Source organism: Periplaneta americana, chromosome 17 (assembly GCF_040183065.1).
Source record: "Periplaneta americana isolate PAMFEO1 chromosome 17, P.americana_PAMFEO1_priV1, whole genome shotgun sequence".
Lineage (NCBI taxonomy): Eukaryota > Metazoa > Arthropoda > Insecta > Blattodea > Blattidae > Periplaneta > Periplaneta americana.
The window spans coordinates 1,987,103-2,004,262 of NC_091133.1; the positions used below are offsets into that span (position 1 = coordinate 1,987,103).

Here is a 17,160-nt window from a genome sequence, read left to right on the forward strand (position 1 = left end):
GGCCTCGTTAAGTTATTAACTGTCACGTGATTTCCTCCCTTTCTACAATCCTGCGGCATAACCACTTGGACGGACAGTAGATAGCATGTCTGAGTAATTTTATATTTTCGGGTCGGGCAGAAGTGAAGATTGAATGTACAGTACTTAGAGTAGGTACAGAATTATTTCAACATGAGTTACTAGTACGAAGGACGAAACTGTCAAGTAGAATTAGATGCAATAGTCTATAGTGCGATAATATGCACAAAAGAACTGAAGCCTGTATCGAAATGAACGGCCACCATTTTCAAAATTGTGTTTAAATATCCATATTATGATTATTTTTCAATTTAATTTCTTTCTCTATATTGTACGCTAATGTGCTGTAGACAGTATAATATACACTGCAAAATGAATACGTTCGCATGGATAACTCACTTCGTGAGTAAAAACACTTATTCTTAATACAGTACTGTACTTTGATTAAAGAAAAACCTAATGAAAATTACCAAACTCAAAATCGCGATATTTCCTAGTTTACGTAAATGGATGAACTACTTTTCTTCCTTCCTATACCTAGTAGAGTGATTTGTGTTTTACGCCAGTATCATCAAACTCCAGTCTTGGAGAGGGGAGCAAGCGGTGTTTCCGGTTCTCTAAAGGTATAGACAGGTTAATATTAAAAATGTTAGTAAAAATAAAATGATGTCCCTGAATATGCTACATTGACAGAGATAAAAATTCACCTTTCCATATTGATTGTTGTAATGTGATCAGAAGCATTCGCTTTAGAGTACAGTAGATGCACTTCCCGCATATTGATTTCATTTAAAATGGCCGACGACTTTGTTACTATTTGCTACTGTAACTATTTTTTTAATTTGTTGATGTCCACACCTGTCTCTGTTAGCCCTCCTGTCAAACACAGATAATATATCTCAACGCATTTCAAATATGACAAGTAAATAAATCTTTAGCGCTCATCATCTGCAAAATAAAACTATACCTTTTCAATCTGAGTTTGGGAAAATGTGTATACCATTTCGGAGAAAATAATTTCACTTTCGGAAAAATAATATAAAGTTTGGATGACGTAAGTAAAAGGACATTCAATTTCGAAAGAGATAAATCTAATTTCAGAAAGCTTTATAGTTATTATTCATATCTTATTTTTATTTTCAAAAATATTATACGTACTTGCATTAAATTAATGCAAGTTATGACGATCGCAACAATTCTTGTTTCCATGTAAACGGATATTGTCAATAAATGGCTATGTATATAGCTACAGCATTTCTGTTTTCTTCAGAGGATCAGGAGAATCAATTTTATTTTGTCACATATAGGATAGGCTATAATCAAAATGATAAAAACTCTCAAATCTTAAATTGAATTGATTCTGTTCTAAGTTGGTTATAATTTCGAATGCGAAATTTATTTTCTAAAATTGAGTTAGATTTACCGAAATTAAAATTAAGTTTTTGGAAGTTGAGGCTGGAAAGTTAATAGCTGCAGTTGATATTAAAATCGTTAACATACTTCCATTGTCTCGGGTGGTTCTATCTGGCATCATCGGTCTCCTGTGTGATATTTCTTGTTTTCAGGAAGAGAGATTTTCTGTGGACGTTGTAAAGGAAGAGACTGATCTGGAAGAAATGAGAGAGGAGAAAGAAGTGTTAACAGAGAGGTGAGTGTATGATGTAAGTTTTCAATTTGGCCTGGTTCGGTGGTTGAAGGAAGTGAAGACATAACACATAAATTGTTACGTCTTACCACAGTCTAGTATATACAGCCACGAAGCTTGAGTTGTGAGGGTGCTAGGAACAATAGACTGTGCTGGTACTATTTCGCACTGTCTGTAATGAAGCGATATTAGCGATCCTAGTGGTTAGCAACTATCTATGGATGCATATTTACTACGTTTTCAGCTTCGTGACTGTATATATTAGACTGTGGTGTTACTGTAACTCCTGCAGATTTGGGACAGTACTACACAGATGGCTAGCATGTCCAGGTGTTATGGAGAACAACCCATATGATACTGGGTTTCAATGGTCGTCCAGTAATTAATGTTTTCAGGTTAACTTAGCCTTTCTTGCGGCAATTAAATTTCTCTTTAATGCCTTAGAATGGGAGTAGAAAGGCATTTGAATACTGTAATACGAATTTAGGTTTGGTTTACAACGTGTGTTGTTTGTACAAGGATAATTTACAAAGCATTCCATTCTAAGGTGTATAAAAAGTAGGGCAACACGATTTTGTGAAGGTTACTTACATATAAACGCCTCCTAGTATTCTTCTTATGAATACTGATTGCTTGCAGTGACACCTGTTAATCATAATTGCTGAATTAGATATCATGTCTGTTTGTGCTACAGTCACGAGCCTGCACACATCCACTTCACTGATAACTTCAAACTCTGACTGCTTGCTGATTGAAGTCAGGCATTCTTGCAGTATACCAAACCGTCAGTGAACCATTTCCGATGGTCAGAAAAATTTGTGGATCAAGAGCAAACAAATGTCAAATCTCATTGATGCATGCACCTTAAGATAGTTGTTCTGCACTTTTATCCACTGGACTGACACACACGTCGTTTTTGCAGTAATATTTTATGTTTCCACGCTTATCTATACAGTAAAACTCCGATTATCCGTCACCGTATTAACCGATTGGTGAATTATCCGACTGTCTTTCTCTCTCGATCTTTTTGCTTTGCAGAAAAAATATGAGTACTGGTACTGTACATTATATTAGTACGAAATTTTTTCTACGGAGTATTTTTTACAACCCCTTACCCATACGAGTATGGTCTACTCTTCGAGTGCTCGTACTGTCCAACTTCTATGAAAAATGTCTTCTACAGGTGTCAAAAGAAGACGTGTTTGCTACGAAAAAAGTGCAAGTAATTGAGTGGTTTGGGAAATGAAAAAAAGTCTTATCACAATACGAGATAGGAATTACAACTGTGCGCGATTTAATGAAAAACAAAATATAAAATCCATCAAATTTGTAAATCTACAACATGAGACCTCTAATATTCCTATCTTTCCAAAGACAGCCGTCATAAGGAGTTTCCTTGGTCATTAAAAACCCGTCGTTGAAAACCAGACTTAAATTAGTGAACTTGTGATACACTAACTAGCGTGTTAAAAGAAAAGACCCCGGGGAGGAAATGACGAAAGTATATTATGCACTTAAAATATGAACACCTTTTATAGCACGCATTATCCGATTTTTTCGATTAATCGTTCACTCCACCCCCTTCATTACGACGGATAATAGAGGTTCTACTGTATTTAGTTATTAAAATATATTCCGAAATTTAATAACATGTTCAATATAAGATTGAAGTAAATTATTTACAGTCCATGAGCGTTCGTGCAAGGATGGTTCGAAATTAATTCAAACTAATCATCGATGATTATGTGCAATAGTTGAGGTGGAACAGTTATCAAATCATCACAAACTCACTGCAGAAACGAACTTACTATATAGTAAAACCTCGTTAATCCAGACACCGATGAGCTGGACTTTGCTTAAACCGGACAGACAAAAAAAAAAAAAAAGTTCAGTTTGCAAAAACTAAAGAACCTTGTTTTAAGACTTACTTTTATACATTATAACTATGGCATTACAAAAGAATTTAAACATGTAGCCTGCTTCAAACCAAGTTCCACAGCAAGAGTGTTGAGTGATGCAGAACCAGGTTCGTTGGGCACATCATCATAATTTTGGGTATCACATATGTACTGCAGTGTATGTATTGCTTCACATTTTACTATACTGTGTAGTGTATGTAAGCTTAGGCCTATGGTCTTTAAATACACTATAATAAACGTGTTTTGTTGCTATAAGCTAAGTTTTATTGCATTTTCTACTGTTATTTTAGGTTATTTCAGTTAATCTGGACTGTCGTTAAAGCAGTCAACTTATCCCCGCCCCCCAATTACTCGGGATTAACGAGGTTTTACTGTATTTCATAATTCATTGTTTGTGACATTGCATTTCTTTATGGCAATGTTGTTTTTTTTTTCTTCTGGTGGTCAACAGTGAGATCTTTCGGTTACAGCTCTTGGAAGACTGAAGTACCACAGGCCAAGTGCACAGGGCCTGAAGACTCTCTCTTCTCGAAAAAATCTGTCAGGGAAGGTCTCGAAATGTACGATCAAGTGCCCAAAAGAGAGCAGATGGGCAGCGCTCTGTTCAAATGCAGTTTTTGTGGCGAGGAGCTGCACACTCTACACAGCCACAAGATGCATTTCCGCACCCACGTCGGCGAAAGGAGGTTCAAATGCGACGTCTGTGGAAAGACTTACACGCAGGCATCCTATCTGCGGGATCACGCGCGCACGCACACTGGCGAGAAGCCCTTCAAATGCTCGGTTTGTGGGAAATGTTTCTCGCGATCCGGCATCCTGAATATCCACGCTCGCACACACGCTTCCAAGAAGCCTTTCGTATGCGATGTGTGTGGCAAATCTTTCCTACATTCAGAAAATCTGAAAGCCCATGCACGCATACACACAGCCGAGGAGCCATTCAAATGCGATATCTGTGGGAAATGTTTCTTACATTCAAGAGAAGTAAAAGCTCATTCTCGTTTGCACACAGGCGAGGATTTATTCAACTGCGATGTCTGTGGAAAACGTTTCTTATATCTGGCACATCTCAGCGCCCACGTGCGCAAGCATACGGGCGAGAAGCCATTCAAGTGCCGGATCTGTGAGAAGAGTTTCTCGCTGTCCGGAACACTCAGAAAACATTCACGAACGCACTCTCGGATGAAATCGTTCAGATGCGATGTCTGCGGCAAGTGCTGCTCGCATTCAGGTGCGCTCAAGTCCCACGCACGCATTCACGCAGTCGAGAAGCCCTTCAGATGCAGTGTGTGTGGGAAATGTTATTCTCAGTCGGGAAGACTTCGGCTTCATGAACGTACGCACATTTGAAATGAGAAGTGTACAACTTAACACTCACATTCTCTGCATCTACGCAGTGTGGCTAGAATATATGATCATACTTAAAATGCTTGCATTAACGCACATTTGCGAGAAGCTTCAAAATGCGAAGTCTGAGATTGGAATTTCGGAGTAAGAAAGAAAAGAAGGTGTCCGTGTTCTGAAATTTATCCAAACGTTCTTCTCCAGGAAGTAGGGTTCCATAGAAAATGTAAAATTATTCTAGCAGCTATTGTTCTCGTATTTTGGGGCTGTTGATATCATCATTCTATTGCAGTTTTCATTCTGTACATGCTAGAAAATAAGTTTTTGAACTATTCAGGTTTTATATAAAGGACGTCTAATTACATTAAAGAAACTCTTCCTTTTTTTTTTTTTGTACAGTAAAACCTCGTTTATCCGAACCAAAAGAGGCAGAATCGTTTTGGATAATCTATGGGCAATATTTTCTGTAGTCCAGGAACAGCTTTTTAACACGTAACATCACGGAAGTGAATACCGTACACCTGGAATCAGTTGTCAGCTCTCAGTCAGTGGTCACTGGTTCCACAATTCTTGAGGTAGAGTGCAGATGGAAGAAAAGGTAGACCAGACACAGAGTAACTTTCACTTGACCGGACCAACAGACAGCCGCTGAATGTGGAAAGCATTCACCCTTATTTGTAGCCTTGCTGTAGGGTGAGAGCAAGACCGGCGTGCAGTGACACCTTTGGAGCATGATACGAAGTTACATTTTAGACAGTACTTAAAAAAATGCAAGTTACGGTCAAAAACATATTGTATGTATTTTCACTCTGCCATTTCAGTTAAACGGTGTTGTACCATGTTCGCAATTAATAAATTTGCCTCTGCACATGATTCGTAGCATGATATTACATACTGTTGGTAGTACTGCCGAGAATGGATGCATAACAAAATTAAATTAAACTTGCTGCTACTGCAGATGATGTGGTGACATCAGAGTGAGGATTGCAGAGATTATGAAAGTCATCATCTAGTATTGTCGGACCATCGAATCTATGCCCCTTCAGCGCTGTCGTCGTTCTTGGAAAAGTTAACGCCTCTACTCACCCCATTCCACCCGTTTCTCTCCCGCTACGTCAAACAGCAGTCCACGAACCTTGCCGAATAGGGATGTTGCCAAACTTCCGTCAAACAGTATCATATCTCTTGAATATTGCTTATAATACTGTAAGGTTAATTATTAATTATTCATAATTTACTTGACTTATGCAAAATGCTATTACTTGCTTAATAATATTTCTTTCGCCACTCCGTGCTACAGTATTCATGTTGAGTTGACAACACTGGACTGCAAGTGCAAATAAACTGTCCCGCAAGAAGGCTCAATATTGTGAGTAGTGGGGAGAGAAAGAGAGAGGGGTAGAAAAGAGAGAAATAGGAATACAGGGGGAGAAATGAATTGCCGAGGCTGAAAAGGAATTAAGGTTCAGTTCGCATATCTTACGGGGGCAGAGAACCGATGGTCGGACTATACAGGGATGCAAAACTGAGTCTCAGTTGTGGCATACGTCACAAGTCGAATTACGTCATTCACCCCTTCCTTCAATACCACGGGTCATTCACATGGTAGAGAGGGTGTGTTTTGTCTATGGTAGTATTCAACGTAATGTCGTTCGGAAAATAGGATTTTAAAGATCAATGGGAAAATAAATAGTAATCCCAAAGCATGTATGTAGGGTGACCAACTGTCCCTATTTTCCGGGAACTCCCGTATTTGAGCTATTTTCTTTGTATCCTCCTGGCTCCTGTACTGATATCCAAATCCTCCCCTATTTTTCTTTATCAATCATGACTGCTAATTTTTTAATATAACCTAATAATAATAATCATCATCATCATCATCATCTCTAAATATGTTTAGATATAAACTGACAATATCGATAGTTCAGTAGTACCAATCAATATAGTAATTCTGTTCTGGTGATCTTGTAATATTTGGTGTAACTATATGCACGTATGTTTGTAAAAAAGTTTTTTTGTCAGCTTGCATAGCAGTGAAGAAATTCAAGGTTGAGCAGCATCACGTTGACAAATAGAAGTGACTTAAACTAAGAAACATAGATATATTTCAAATACTGTTGTAGCTACTCAGTATTATATATTTCTATTATAGTTAAATAGAGAGTATGATATTATTTAATATAAACCGTTCCATCAATAAATCCCGGCTTCACATCCTAAAAAATTGCACTAGATTTTGTCGTGACCGAATCTCACATATGTTTGTGATCAGAAGTTGGTCACTCTCTTGTATGTAAGAAAACATTCTCGAAAATGAACTTCAGTAACAACGATGATCACTCTAAATTGACAGATGCACATCTGACTTGCCTCCTCAGGCAGTATAGCCTAATATAACGAAACTGCTGAACAAAAAAGAATGCAGAGTTCTGGCCACGTTGTAGTCAAAGCTAACTACAGGAAACAGGAATGATTTTTCCTTTATAATCCTATGAGAAATTAGATTTGTTTTAATTTTTATTATCAGGCCAACATAGTCAATTTCACTTACGAGTTATATCCTTTTATAGTTTCAAAAATCTTATCAGTACTTCAATTATTACATACACTCGCATTATACTGTCTAAATAGCAATAAAGTGATAAGGTATTAATCACATTGTTTATAGCAATATATTCTGAAACGAAGTACTTGTGTATTTTTATTCATGACTAAAGTTTTCCTAATCTGTTAAGACTACAACAAGAATATGTTTTGTTTAAACATTCAGTATCATGAGTTCGCTTACGCAATTGAATTTAAATGAGAAATTGTACATTTAAGTATTTCCAAAACTTTTTCTTCCATTTAAGCATACTGTATTCGTTTGCATACCATTAGACATATAATCCATTTAATCCGAATTTGTTGGTTAGGTTTAGTGTTATAATTATTGTGATCGGAAGTACTGTCGTCATTTTGTTCATGAGCACTACTTTGACGTAATCTGCCACGTGATCGTTCACGGATCACAGAGAAGTCATTCAACACCCGTGGACTGTGGAAGAGGAACCAATGCTTTCCCATGCTTCCATCCCTCTGTCTGTCAGTTCTGCATCCCTCATGGATTTAAAGAAAAGAATTTGTTTCATTCGATTATTTTTAAGATTGGATCATGTTCAAGCATTGCATTCTGAAGAAACTGTAAACAAAAAAAAACATTTCACTTGCGTGATTCATTAAGGATTATACCTGATGCTCCAATGCATTTGTGTTTTCTTACTATCTCGCATTTAAATTTTGTCATCCTGTTACATCCACATCCTTCTTTCTTACAGCTGGACAATGTTTGATGCCAGAAACCATATTCATCCTTGTAGGTTTCGCCACATCTGCCTTTTAGATTTCATCTTCTAAGTTTATTAATATCATTTACATTATAATACTACTGCTCTTACAATCTCAAGCATTCATCTGCCATCTTTCCAGCTGTGCCCATTCTTTCCCCACTTGGGACACATTTCTAACTTCTGTGTGTCATTGTGCTTTGTCAGGGGTTCACTGCAATGCAGACCATAAAGTGCTTTCATGCCTTCACTGTGTTCTTATTCTATGAAGGCTGTATTATGTCTGTTTTGTTCATGGCTTGGCAAGTAATTCGAAACGTATTTTGGATACTATCCATCAACATGAGCTTTGACTCACTACATGAGCTTTCCAAACAAGTCAGATAGAGAGTCTGTATTGACGACATAATGTCTTGTGCTCGCAGCCTGAGCACAATTCTTATGACACATTTCACCATTCACCTCTTTACTGCCGATACAGTGAGAATCCACGGAGACTTCGTCCAGCAGGCGTGCGGTTTTGTGAACTGCTCTCCAAGCTGGACATCCGCCTGCCAACAGTTCGCACACTGGAATATACCACCACTCCACCCTGGATTATGCGACGTCCCATATTTGATATAGGTCTGAGCCGAAGTTTTAAGAATTTTACACCAGCTTTTGTTTATAGACTTCGTTTTAGTGAACTTTTTATCACGGTTTCCAAATTATTCTTTAGTCTGGGTAAATGATTGTGTTGGTTGTTCCTTCGTTGCAAATGGACAGATATTTAAATATAAAGTGAAGTAATTTACCAGTGTTTTTACTGCCGTATTGTATGCTATTTAAAGAGTTTTATTATTTTTAATTAGACAACCTCAGAGCAGATTCCTTATCTGCTCCAACTCTTTTAAGTGCTGTCCTATCTCTACAGCCCTCCATTCGAATGATCCGTTTGTGGTAAGAACTTAAGAGTTCTTCCACACACTCCTAGGCTCTGATTCTGAGATTGGAGTAGTGTGGATCTCAGGTCATGGTGAATTCCTGGGAACAAGGCAGTGGATGCTGCAGCAAGGGACAGTGCTACGAATGGATCTGAGGTGTATTGGCGCGAGAGGTGGCAAGACATACAGAAGTACTTGAAATATAAAATATGGTGGCAATGGGAAAGAAAATGGTCAGCACAAGAGGAAAATAAATTGCGAAGTATCAAGAATATTCTTCGAGTTTGAGATTTGTTCACAAGAGCGTTATGACACGAAGAAGTTTTGCAACTGTCGTCTGACACACGGCGAGTCACAAGCAGAATGTGATGTATGCTGTGCACAACAAATTGTACTGCTTTGTAGAAATTGTGACAGTCTTTGGCGTCAATATGCAATTCCGCCCACATTACGTGTTACTCTTGGAAATGATTTGAATTGTGCAAATGCGTTGTGAGATTCTTATCCAGTACAGGACTTGACAAGGGGATTTTGATATTACTGACCGGGGGTCCCTATGCTCTAGATCCTTCACATCCAGAGGTTACTTTTGTTGTTTTATATTTCTTTTACTTAAATTTGACATTCCCGACCTTGTACATCCGAATATTTTATAGAATTTTATTGTTTAGAAATCGACAAGTAATTTGTTCTATTATTTTATGGTTCCGTTTTAAACACTGCTCATTTTTATTGTTTTACGAATCACCTTGTTACCAATAAATTTGTGTACCTGATTTTAGTATGACAACGTTTTTTGAGTTCTTTTTCGAATTTAGGTTATGGTATTCTTTATGTTTTTGTTTTTTAAAGAACTAAAGTTAAGGGCGCAAATAGCCATAGTAGCTGACGCTCTCTTTTTATACACCATTAACTAACTAACATAGAAGAGTTCACATTTCATTATACTTGCGTGATATACCGTATGTGATCATGAAATTTTATGGTTTCTTCTACAGTACCATACAAGTCCAATACACAAAAATTATAATTTACTCTTAGATACCATACCTGCATTGAGATAACAAAGGTACAGAATAAATTATATTATTTAGGGCTATTCTTTCTGCACTAGTTGACTTTTTCATAATGCTTTTTTATATAATAATGTTTATTTAACAGATTTAAAACAAGAATATCCATAACAAGCTCAGATAACAACACAAAGTGTACATAGTTACCGTAACTAGCGTCTACAATGTACATGAATACTGTAATTATAAGTATAAATATACATAAGATAACAAACTAAATAACAGCACATTAATTAGAACAGTCACTACTTAATCTACTTTAAAAATAAATGTATTGGGAGGTTTTACAACTCTTCCGGAATTAGTAACTGGAGGGTGAGGTTTTGGATAATTGTTTTTAAAATGACTCTTATAATTTGAGTTTTTACCTCATTATTATATGGTTTAAACATTTTCCGACCAGTATAATAAAATGGACGATTTTTTTGCTTATCTGTCATAATAAGTTCATCTTTAGTTTTCTTACTCTGTAATATTTTCTTATCTTCAGAGTATATTATTGCACTAATTTCTTAAAAGCACAAGGGCTGTAACATGAACTCTAGGGGTATTTCTGAAATTAAGTACCGGTCACCTAGGTATGGATCTTCATTTGCTTATGTGGCTTTCTTAAAAATTTAATTCTTTTAGCCGTGTTCACTGCACTCTCAGCGAGATTAATGAGGACTGGACACCTTATGATTGTGTTGTATTGTATTTATTAACATTCCATGGTATTCATACATTGGTTACAGCTAGAATATGGAACAAGTCAAAAAACTTAATATCAATATAAAGTCTTAATTTATAGTCACAGTTTAGATGAAATATATACCGGTACAGATGAGATTTACAATATAGTCTACTAGTACAAAACACAGTTTTAGTATCAATTTCATGAAGTGTTATTGAATGTCATGAATTCACCTACAGAATAGAAGGCGTGAGAAATTAGGTAATTCTTTAATTTGGCCCTAAATAATCTTATGTTTTCAGTTTCATTGTATATATCGATAGGGAGGCTATTAAAAATTTGTACTGTCATATAACGCACTCCTTTTTGATAGCCGATGGAGTATGAAAGTCATTTTTTTGACGTGTATTTATGCTATAAACTGTTGAATTAGTTACCAAGTTTTCACGATTACATACGAGGAAGATTATTAATGAAAAGATATACTGCCAAGCCATGGGCATCATTTGTAGTTTTTTAAAATAGTCCTACACAATTCCCTAGATTTGGCATCTACTATTATTCTAATTACTCTTTTTTGTAATAGAAATATACTGTTACTATCTGTGGAATTTCTCCAGAATATTATTCCAAACCTCATTACCGAGTGGAATTATGCAAAGTAGGCTATATTGTTTTTAAGGTATTGATATTTACTATCTTTTGCATAGATATAATAGCAAAACAAGCTCAATTTAGTTTGGGGGTAATTTCTTTAATATGATTCTTCCAATTTAACACGTTATCGATTTTTAAGCCAAGAAATTTGGTTGTTGTTGTTTCTAATAGGGATATATTGTTAATTATTGCGCTAAAAATTTGCGAGGTTGAATTTGGACAGGATTTAAATTGAATTATGTTAGTTTTCTTACAGTTTAGTACCAATTTATTGACTGAAGCCCTAATCTTTAACATGTGTTAACATCCCACAACGCCTTTAAAAAAATTGCTTTAATTCTGTCAATTACATTAAAGGCCCATTCACAATGAAAATTAAACATAACTGTAACATAAACACAGAAGTTTGCGGCGAGGTTACCAAATGGGATCATTCACAATGATTCACATAAACACTGACATTAATATTGCCATTAGACGTTAACATGAAAGTTTGCAATCTCCAAACTTACATGCTTATGCTTGCGTGATTTGCAAACAGAACACAATTGTGGAGCGCTGAAGTATACAAGAGAATATGAGGAAATGACGTCGTTGTTATGCTTCCATGCTTACCAAGTATCTTTGCGGTTATGTTTATGTTCCCATCGTGAATGATGGTATGACTTCTTGATTTTACCGTTACGTAAAGTTTACGTTATGTTTAATTTTCATTATGAATGGATACTTGTCACATTACTCAAACTCTTAACATTGCTGTAAGTGTTAAATACAATATAATATTTTTTATTAATTCAAAATACATCAGAAGACACTTCCATTCACAGTAATTGTGGAACTTTTTTCAGAAGTTAGTGGACATTTAATCTCATTAGACTTTATTTCGAACAAATCATACATAATTTACAATTTGTTTTGTATCATGATTAATTCCAGTAAAGTGTCATTTTAGCTCTACTAATCATTCATCTAATGCCAGGACGTAATTTATGTAGCACAGGCTGGTATTGCTTATCATTCTCATAATACCAGGACGTAACTTATGTAGCACAGGCCGGTATTGCTTATCATTCTCATAATACCAGGACGTAACTTATGAAGCACAGGCCGGTATTGCTTATCATTCTCATAATACCAGGACGTAACTTATGTAGCACAGGCCGGTATTGCTTATCATTCTCATAATACCAGGACGTAACTTATGTAGCACAGGCCGGTATTGCTTATCATCAGGGAAAGGATTTATATGTAAATACATATTTACTTATAAAGCTAATATAATTTATATTTTGCATTATCTTTATGTTTCACAATGTGTAGGGTTGAAAAATCCTACTTTTATTTTCCATATTTTTCCATATTTTAGAGTTTAGTACATATTTTCGTTAATTTCCATATATTTTCCATATTTCATATAAAACAGTCCATATTATATTAGGTTTAACAATAAAACAAAACAAAATTCCATTAACTTTTAAAAATACATTTCAACAATAGAGATTTAAACACATGTTCAGTAATCCCTTTAACATCAGAGTTATTTGAAAATTAGCAGTCCTATCAACAATGGGAAAGTAAGTTACAAAACTGTATTAATTTAATTTAAAATTTTTAACAGACTTCAGTTGTGCAGCTCAACAGTTAAATGCCAGTCAGAGTACACATAGGTTCAGTTTTGTAAATCATACTATAAAGACGGTAAATATGCCAAAAGTACGTCATTCAGTCAATTTAAAATCAAAACTAACAAGTTACATTTCAGAATTTAAAGAAGATGGTTTATCAACTGACAATAAAATATTATTTTGTAATTTGTGTCAGTGTGCAGTATCATCTACACAAAAGTTCCTGGTGCAACAACACATTACAACTAGTAAACATCAGGCCAACAAACAACTAAATTCCAAGCAGAGACAATTGTTTTTAACACAACCAACAACATCGAATGTAAGATCTGAGTTTAACATCGACCTGTGCCGTTCTCTCATCTCTGCTGATATTCCTCTCTACAAACTAAAGAATAAGGTCTTCAGGGAATTCCTTGAAAAATATACTCAACATACAATCCCGGATGAGTCAACACTTAGGAAGACGTATGCTCCATCCATCTACGATGAGACAATACAGAAGATAAGAGATGAAATTAAAGATAGTTCAATTTGGGTTTCCATTGATGAGACTCCCGACAAAGAAGGTAGACTTGTTGGTAATGTAGTTATCGGTTTGTTAAGTGAACAATATTCTGAACGAATTCTTTTACATTGTGATGTTCTAGAAAAGTGCAATAACAAAACTATAGTTAAACTGTTCAACGAAGCTATGGGTATCCTGTGGCCAAAGGGTATTATGTACGATAATGTGTTATTCTTTATTAGCGATGCTGCCCCTTATATGGTCAAAGCTGGACAAGCATTATCTGTTGTATATCCTAAATTGACTCATTTTACTTGTGTGGCGCATGCATTTCATCGTGTGGCAGAAGTGGTCAGAGACAATTTCCCTAAAGTAGATTTGTTGATTTCATCAGTGAAAAAAGTATTTCTCAAAGCTCCCAGTAGAGTTAACGTGTTGAAAGAAATGTACCCTGAAATTCCATTGCCACCAAAGCCAATTTTAACTAGATGGGGTACATGGCTAGAAGCAGTTGAATATTATGCCGAACATATAGACTCTATTAACAATGTTCTCCTTGCATTGGACTCTGAAGATGCAGTCTCAATTGATACTGCGAAAACAGTTACCTGTGACATAAGTGTGAAGAATGACTTAGCTCACATTCAGCATACATTTTCATGCATCATAAAAACGCTCAAAAGTCTCCAAAATAGGCACCTTTCACTATCTGAAAGTTTTGAAATTATAAATAGTACTGTGGAACAACTGAATCGTGGTAGAGGTAAAGTTGCAGATGCAGTAAGAGCTAAGGTGGACACTGTACTTTCAAAAAACCCTGGATATGAAGAACTACAAAAGGTTGTTGCTGTGATGAGTGGTGAATCAACAGTGAAGATTAACTTGGACTTATCCCCAGCAGACATTGTGAAATTGAATTATGTACCAGTTACTTCTTGTGACGTCGAACGCTCTTTTAGTCAGTATAAATCTATCCTCAGAGACAATAGAAGAAGATTCACTTTTCAGCACTTGAAAGAAATGTTTGTAACCTATTGTTATGGTAACAGACAATAAAAATTGTGTTTTGTTGAAACTACATTGGAAGATAAGGTACGTCCATTATATTTTTTGTTTAGTTTGATTAAAATGTACCAATATTTAACGTACATAGTCATTTTTTTATAATTTTAAGTCCATATTTAATTCCATATTTTGGTAAAAATCCATATTTAATTCCATATTTTGGTAAAAATAACTACATATATATTTACATATTTCATATATTTTTAGTCCATATAAATCCGTTCCCTGCTTATCATTCTCATAATACAAGGACGTAACTTATGTAGCACAGGCCGGTATTGCTTATCATTCTCATAATACCAGGACGTAACTTATGTAGCACAGGCCGGTATTGCTTATCACCAGGGAAAGGATTTATATGTAAATACATATTTACTTATAAAGCTAATATAATTTATATTTTGCATTATCTTTATGTTTCACAATGTGTAGGGTTGAAAAATCCTACTTTTATTTTCCATATTTTTCCATATTTTAGAGTTTAGTACATATTTTCGTTAATTTCCATATATTTTCCATATTTCATATAAAACAGTCCATATTATATTAGGTTTAACAATAAAACAAAACAAAATTCCATTAACTTTTAAAAATACATTTCAACAATAGAGATTTAAACACATGTTCAGTAATCCCTTTAACATCAGAGTTATTTGAAAATTAGCAGTCCTATCAACAATGGGAAAGTAAGTTACAAAACTGTATTAATTTAATTTAAAATTTTTAACAGACTTCAGTTGTGCAGCTCAACAGTTAAATGCCAGTCAGAGTACACATAGGTTCAGTTTTGTAAATCATACTATAAAGACGGTAAATATGCCAAAAGTACGTCATTCAGTCAATTTAAAATCAAAACTAACAAGTTACATTTCAGAATTTAAAGAAGATGGTTTATCAACTGACAATAAAATATTATTTTGTAATTTGTGTCAGTGTGCAGTATCATCTACATAAAAGTTCCTGGTGCAACAACACATTACAACTAGTAAACATCAGGCCAACAAACAACTAAATTCCAAGCAGAGACAATTGTTTTTAACACAACCAACAACATCGAATGTAAGATCTGAGTTTAACATCGACCTGTGCCGTTCTCTCATCTCTGCTGATATTCCTCTCTACAAACTAAAGAATAAGGTCTTCAGGGAATTCCTTGAAAAATATACTCAACATACAATCCCGGATGAGTCAACACTTAGGAAGACGTATGCTCCATCCATCTACGATGAGACAATACAGAAGATAAGAGATGAAATTAAAGATAGTTCAATTTGGGTTTCCATTGATGAGACTCCCGACAAAGAAGGTAGACTTGTTGGTAATGTAGTTATCGGTTTGTTAAGTGAACAATATTCTGAACGAATTCTTTTACATTGTGATGTTCTAGAAAAGTGCAATAACAAAACTATAGTTAAACTGTTCAACGAAGCTATGGGTATCCTGTGGCCAAAGGGTATTATGTACGATAATGTGTTATTCTTTATTAGCGATGCTGCCCCTTATATGGTCAAAGCTGGACAAGCATTATCTGTTGTATATCCTAAATTGACTCATTTTACTTGTGTGGCGCATGCATTTCATCGTGTGGCAGAAGTGGTCAGAGACAATTTCCCTAAAGTAGATTTGTTGATTTCATCAGTGAAAAAAGTATTTCTCAAAGCTCCCAGTAGAGTTAACGTGTTGAAAGAAATGTACCCTGAAATTCCATTGCCACCAAAGCCAATTTTAACTAGATGGGGTACATGGCTAGAAGCAGTTGAATATTATGCCGAACATATAGACTCTATTAACAATGTTCTCCTTGCATTGGACTCTGAAGATGCAGTCTCAATTGATACTGCGAAAACAGTTACCTGTGACATAAGTGTGAAGAATGACTTAGCTCACATTCAGCATACATTTTCATGCATCATAAAAACGCTCAAAAGTCTCCAAAATAGGCACCTTTCACTATCTGAAAGTTTTGAAATTATAAATAGTACTGTGGAACAACTGAATCGTGGTAGAGGTAAAGTTGCAGATGCAGTAAGAGCTAAGGTGGACACTGTACTTTCAAAAAACCCTGGATATGAAGAACTACAAAAGGTTGTTGCTGTGATGAGTGGTGAATCAACAGTGAAGATTAACTTGGACTTATCCCCAGCAGACATTGTGAAATTGAATTATGTACCAGTTACTTCTTGTGACGTCGAACGCTCTTTTAGTCAGTATAAATCTATCCTCAGAGACAATAGAAGAAGATTCACTTTTCAGCACTTGAAAGAAATGTTTGTAACCTATTGTTATGGTAACAGACAATAAAAATTGTGTTTTGTTGAAACTACATTGGAAGATAAGGTACGTCCATTATATTTTTTGTTTAGTTTGATTAAAATGTACCAATA

The 17,160-nt window shown here is 35.4% G+C and overlaps 1 protein-coding gene across 1 annotated transcript in view; it reads left to right on the forward strand.

Moving 5' to 3' along the window:
• LOC138693336 (zinc finger protein 155-like) overlaps positions 1–5,784 on the forward strand; it is a 31,334-nt gene extending 25,550 nt beyond the window's left edge. The window contains exons 4-5 of the mRNA XM_069817248.1: positions 1,584–1,666; positions 4,053–5,784. Coding sequence (XP_069673349.1) covers positions 1,584–1,666; positions 4,053–4,932 — 963 coding nt within the window. The 3' untranslated portion in view covers positions 4,933–5,784. The remainder of the gene's footprint in view (positions 1–1,583; positions 1,667–4,052) is intronic.
• The last annotated feature ends 11,376 nt before the right edge of the window (positions 5,785–17,160 follow it).